This window comes from Phycodurus eques, chromosome 2 (assembly GCF_024500275.1).
Source record: "Phycodurus eques isolate BA_2022a chromosome 2, UOR_Pequ_1.1, whole genome shotgun sequence".
In the NCBI taxonomy this organism is placed as follows: domain Eukaryota; kingdom Metazoa; phylum Chordata; class Actinopteri; order Syngnathiformes; family Syngnathidae; genus Phycodurus; species Phycodurus eques.
This window is the reverse complement of record NC_084526.1, coordinates 6,778,662-6,784,661: the sequence shown is the minus strand read 5'-3', so window position 1 is coordinate 6,784,661 and position 6,000 is coordinate 6,778,662. Positions and strand designations below refer to the sequence as shown.

The following is a 6,000-nucleotide window of genomic DNA, read 5'->3' as shown; positions in this document are numbered from 1 at the left end:
TTCCACAAATAAAAAGTCTTCAAACACAAAATTAGGCATGGTGGTAAAGGATACAGAAAACGGGGTCTTTACACACTTTACACACCAAGTACCACCCAAAGCAATACCACTACCAACATTACAATACAGCAGCGTAGTAAGTAGGGCCAGATGTTTATCTAAAACTAGTATTATCCTGAAAATATTTATATTTAATATTACTATAAAGCCACTATAACATTATGCAGTTTTAACATTACCACAGTGCTTAGATATGGGAAAGTGGGAAAAAATATTTACTTAAATCTATTGCATTTAATCTTAAAGAACAATGTTTTTCAACATTTAGGTACACGTTAACTTAAGTGCAAGTATATTAATCTTTTAGGTTAAACACAACTGAATTGTGCTTGCTTCTTTGGCATACTTGAGAATTACTGATTTATAGCTTTAATGTAGTACAAGTACAATCAATAAATCAGAATACGATTAGACTTACAGAGCACAGCAAACAAAAAACCCAAAATTCATCACCGCAAGAAATTTGAAAATTACATAACTATTCAAAACGACATAAATTTACGACCTTCTTAAAGTATTCCTGTGTTTAATGAATCAGTTTCACGTTTCAAATTGAACGACTGAAATAAATTAACTCTTCAACTCAAATTTAAGCATGATCCTTGAATTACACTTCTTTTGATAGACACTGCTAAATTGTTTGAAAATGTACAAATTTCATTGAAAACTGTCAAAAGACAAATGGATACTCAAGTTGGCTTGTTCAATATTGATATATAATATCTGATTTCCATGAATCACAGCATCTTGAACAATTCGGAAAATTGCACTGTCCATACAACATTTCGAAAATGCAAAAAGAGAAGCAATGAAAAGGCAAGCTGAAGACTTTTCGCTTATCAAAGCAGCTACACAAAGGAGTTTTTACTGTAATTCCATGCTGTTAAACTGCCATCCCAAGAAAGTACAGTATTGCTCGAGCGCTTTAAATAAACCATTATAGTGCCAAACAGCTGCTCTTATCGTCGGAATGCAGCTTTCCCATCAAAATTGCTGCATGGGAAAAATGTATAATGGTAACTAATGTAAAAAAAATTTTTTTTTTTTTCAGCAAGCTTGAAATAGCTCCAATCTGTAAACAAAGTCAAAATATAAACCACCGTATAATTCATATATTTTATTTCTTGAAAAAAAAAAAAAAAAGAAAACGGGTTATATGACTCAAGCAGACAGAAGTACAGATAAAAAAAATTGTAAAGGTCACTTTGATGTTACAAAACCCTAAAAGATGGAAAACAATGAAAGCTCTCTCACACACACACACACACACACACACACACACACAGACGGCTTGCTCACATTCAAAGACAAAAACAGCGATGGAATAAAAATATGTTTTCAAATCTACCATCTCTCAAAGCATCGTAACTCTTAATTTCTCTGCACATGACTCATGGCATCAACAGTAATCAACAATGAGCTGTAGTGTACTGTTAAGTGCAACTTAACACAGTGTCCATTTACATAAATTGCCCCATAAATCTGAACATCTTAAAGAAGAAACCCTGAACCAACAATGGTGGACGAAAGCAGATTCGCATACTGCATTAACTTCAAAACAAATGCTTTATGCTTATCAAAAACAGTTTAAGTTAAGTGTGTTTGGAGGGGATGCAATGAAGGTAATCATTATTATTGTTTCGGTCCCTGGTGGGCTGTACTGGACATATATCATCATATCCCCTTGTCTCAATTGAGAGTGAGGGTGGTCACCAGATATTTTTGTCAACACACATCTTTGGTAAAACTAAACTTAATAGGTGCAGTACTTTTTTTTTTGGAGACCAATGCAGCCAAAGCTTTTAACTTTTTTTTTTTTTTTTAGGCCTAGTTTATTTATTTATTTGTTTTCCGGGTGTTGAGTCATTCTCAAGTAAGTTTGTGTACTGCACACAGAGGAAATCATCATCATTTATATAAAAACAATACAAAACAAAAATCACTTGTGTGATGGAAAAAGGCGCAAACGAATGCTGATTTAGAAGACCTAAGATGTCTTGCACAGTGTTGAAGCACTCAGAAAAGAAAGGAGACCAAAGCATGAAAAGTAGGAATTTAACAGCCTCTCCTCTTTCGGCAGAGTGATATCATTGCCGTACTTCAACGTAATTGGCAGGGAAAAGACCGTAAGCCCCTCTGCAAACGCCACGCCACCAGCCTTCGTCGATCATCTCAATGTTGGTGATGATGTCATCGGGATCAAAGGAGATCTCATCTTCGCCAGCTGAAAGGAAAATTCGAATTGGTGATGAACGTACACCCAAATCAACTGTATCGGAGATGTATAAATAGAATAGCGGCTGAAACAATGGAATAAAATCACATTTTCAAAATTGCTCCCAGAAAAAAGCTTAATCAATCATGTATAAACCATGGACTGACACGACAGCAAATGTTGTTGTTCCAGCAACAACATTTGGGGCTATTTACAGCTTTTTAGGAATCTCACCTGCTTGGTAGTCATACAGGGCAACCGCGGTCACCCCGGCGTCCTCACCAATCGCATACTGCTGCCCCTCTGCAACAGAATGGTCATTTGTTAAGGTCAGTCACCAAACCTTTTTGGAACTGAGAGCTACTTTTGGTAACTGCTAAACGCAAAGCGCTACCAGTTTAATACACACGTCTGAAATAATACATTTGCTCAAACTACCATGACTAATTATATGTTGTTATTAATCATTAAATGGTATACAGTACATCTTAGGAATGTCCCGATCCAACTTTTTCACTTCCATTCCGATACCGATATTGCAGCCTTGAATTTTGGCAGATACTGATGTCGGTCTGATCCAATATCAGCAATAATCATACAAACTTTACTTATTTTGTAGTATGGAATGTTCGAAAAGGCTTGATCAAGCGATATTACTCAAACAGTCAACAACAATAGGTATGAGGAAAAACAGACCCATTTATTATTAACCAACGGGTTGCATAAAGTAACTAAACATAAGAATGTGCTACAGTTTCATAAAATGACTAACAAAATATTATTATAAAAATAACTTCAATAAAAGCAATAATGAAAATACTTAACTACTTAAGTTAAGCAACTTTAAACATACAGTCCCCTCCAAAGGTATTGGAACGGCAAGGTCAATTCCTTTGTTTTTGTTGTGGACTGAAGACATTCGGGTTTCAGATCAAAAGAGGAATGAATATGAGACAAAATCAAAATCCCAGCTTTTATTTCATGGTATTTACATCTAGATGTGTTAAACAACTCAGGACAGAGCACCTTTTGTTTGAGCCCACCCACTTTTCAAGTGAGCAAAAGTATTGGAACATTTAAATACATCGACAGTTCTGTCTCTAACTCAAATGCCAATAAACCTATCAGAAGCTTCCAAAACATCATCTGGGTCCAAATTGTTTAAAGGCATATGAATCTTATTGTATGGAAAACTTCTGACATTGACGAAAACAATGAAAATCCCCATAATTATTCTGGCATTTAGCAAATGGAAATAATTTTGGTTATTCTAATTGACCTAAAACAGGAAAAGTTCAGTCTAATTTCATGTCAGAGTGATTAAAAAAAGCCTGTGTTGTTGTTTTATGTAAACTTCTGATTTCAACTGTACGGCGTATATCGTGGTTTTCAATAACATCAATCCATTTTATGAACCGCTTATCCTCACTAGGGTCTCAGGGTTTTACAATATTTAACTATATTTGTATTTTCATATGTGGCTTAAAATAAAATAAAAAACGAAACATGGAGTGTCTCTGTTAGGGAAAAGCACACGTTCACTCAATGAATGAAGTCAGTAGGTGATTTCCTCTCTATGTATTACTATTACAGTGCTGTGAAAAACTATTGGCCCCCTTCTCAAATTTCGCCATCGGTTTGTGACCTCAAACTGAAGTGCACTTGGGTTTTGCAGCAGGATCACGATCCAAAACACACAAGCAAGTCAACATATGAATGGCTTAAAATAACAAAGGTTTTGGAGTGTCCGAGTCAAAGTCCAGACTTGAATCTGATTGCACTGCAGTGGCATGACCTTAAAAGGGCCATTGATTCTCAAAAACCCTCCATTTTTGCTGAATTCAAACAATTCTGCAAGGAAGAGTGGGCCAAAATTTCTCCACAGGGATGTGAAAGACTCATTGCTAGATCTAGAAAATGCTTGAGTTCAGATGTTACTGCTGAGGATGGCCCGAACTCGTTATTAGGTTTTGGGGCCAATACGTTTTCACACAGGGCCAGGTAACTTTGAATAATATTTTTTCCTTAATAAATGAAATAATTTAAAAAGCGCATTTTAAGTTCACTTGGGTTGTATTTGTCTGATATTTCCATTTGTTTGATGATATCGAAAGTTGGGAAACTACGGAAAATAATCGAAGAATTTGAGAAGAGGGCCCATATTTTTTCACGGTACAGTATATAACTACTGCAGCCAGGGCAATCAGCGTCTTCCTTGACAAATGCACCGAGTTTGTTTGTGGTTCAATGACAAGAAAATCGAGTACTGTGTATGTGGCGCCTCAAAAACATTTTTCATGGTTAAAAGAGCGGAAGTCAATAACCTAGTGCGACTGAATTTTTTTCCACAATTGTTTAGTTCAGTGGCTTTTAGCAGCGGGCCTAAAGGATTTCTCACAATAATTATCAGCAAGGATTGAAGAACATAGGAAACAAACAACAGTACAACACTTTTTCTAGTGATCAATTCTACAGCATTTGAAATAAATCCCAACGTTCCATCCCTGGTGAGTCACTTTTAGAACAGGCCAGCACCCTAATCATTTGGTCCACCTGGTGCCCACGGACGGGCACCATGTCACAGACCCCTGGTCCAGTGGTTCAGGGTTGGGATACTTCATCACCAGAAGTACTTTGATGCAGCTTAATCCACAGCACAGTCTATGTGCTGCATTCAAATGGAAGCATTCTAAAATGAGGCTTACCTTCAGCAGGGGTCTGATAAAGCACCTCTGGCTGTTCGTAGTCACCCTGTGGTTCTCGTTCATACAGTTGCTCTCCATTCTCATCAGCAACCTCGTAGGTAACATCTGCATTCTAAACAGGATAATAAATTCATTCTGTTACAGCCTCCAAAAGTGTGTCTGCGTGACATGTACACATTTGAATTGACCTGTATTTAGGAGCATAAGACCAAATGATACAAACATATGCACAATACGTATGCTCTTTTACTTCATGCAACTGACTTGATAGCAACCATGACTTTGGGCCTAAATGCCATGAAGTTTCTTTGCCAGTATTTATGGCATCATACACTATACTGTATTGTGCTATGCAAAATGGCTGCTGTTGGGCCAAGTGTTCTCTCGTCCCCCTAATCCCTCTATCCTGTTTTTCTCGCTCCGTTTCAAATTAAATCAATCAAACTTTATTTGTACAGCAATTTTCACACATAAAAAAAAAAAAATTCAACTCATCTACCCTCTGCGCCTCTACTATGTCTCCATCTCAACCTCATCTGCAGAGATAGATGGTCGTTCCTTGCCTCTGTTGCCAAGTGCTAGCTCATGTTCGGTTCAGTTGGATTTCTTTAATGTACACACGTGGACAAAACGGATTTAGATCCGGGCCCATACAAGGCCACTTCAGAATAGTGCTTTTAGCCATTCTTGGGTGTTTTTAGCAGTGTGTTTGTTTTGGGTCATTATCCTGTTGCGATGATCTGCGACTGAGACCAAGCTTTCTGCAGAGCTGCCAACATAAAAAAAATGCACTTTTAGAACAATTTGTGCAAATTTGTCTGAATCTTCATGTTTTCAAAATGTCAAGAACATTACAGTAGGACAGTCATAATCATAATGGTTAATAAATTATGGTTTCAATAATTGTCATTTGGTTTGTATTACATCAACCTTGTAATGGCAGACGCAGTTGCAGTCTGATTCAAAGTACAAAGATATATGACACTGAGCAGCACATTTCTCTCTAGAATACCCTGACAG

At 36.9% G+C, this 6,000-nt stretch overlaps 1 protein-coding gene across 2 annotated transcripts in view; it reads right to left on the bottom strand.

The window, feature by feature from the left end:
• Window positions 1-413: 413 nt before the first annotated feature.
• The window catches only part of LOC133395968 (src substrate protein p85-like), a 28,961-nt gene continuing 23,374 nt past the window's right edge, over window positions 414-6,000 (bottom strand). For both annotated transcript variants that reach the window (XM_061665326.1, XM_061665335.1), the window contains 3 exons: window positions 4,981-5,092; window positions 2,510-2,578; window positions 414-2,284 (listed from right to left, as the gene is read on the bottom strand). In XM_061665326.1, coding sequence (XP_061521310.1) covers window positions 2,148-2,284; window positions 2,510-2,578; window positions 4,981-5,092 — 318 coding nt within the window. In that variant the 3' untranslated portion in view covers window positions 414-2,147. The remainder of the gene's footprint in view (window positions 2,285-2,509; window positions 2,579-4,980; window positions 5,093-6,000) is intronic.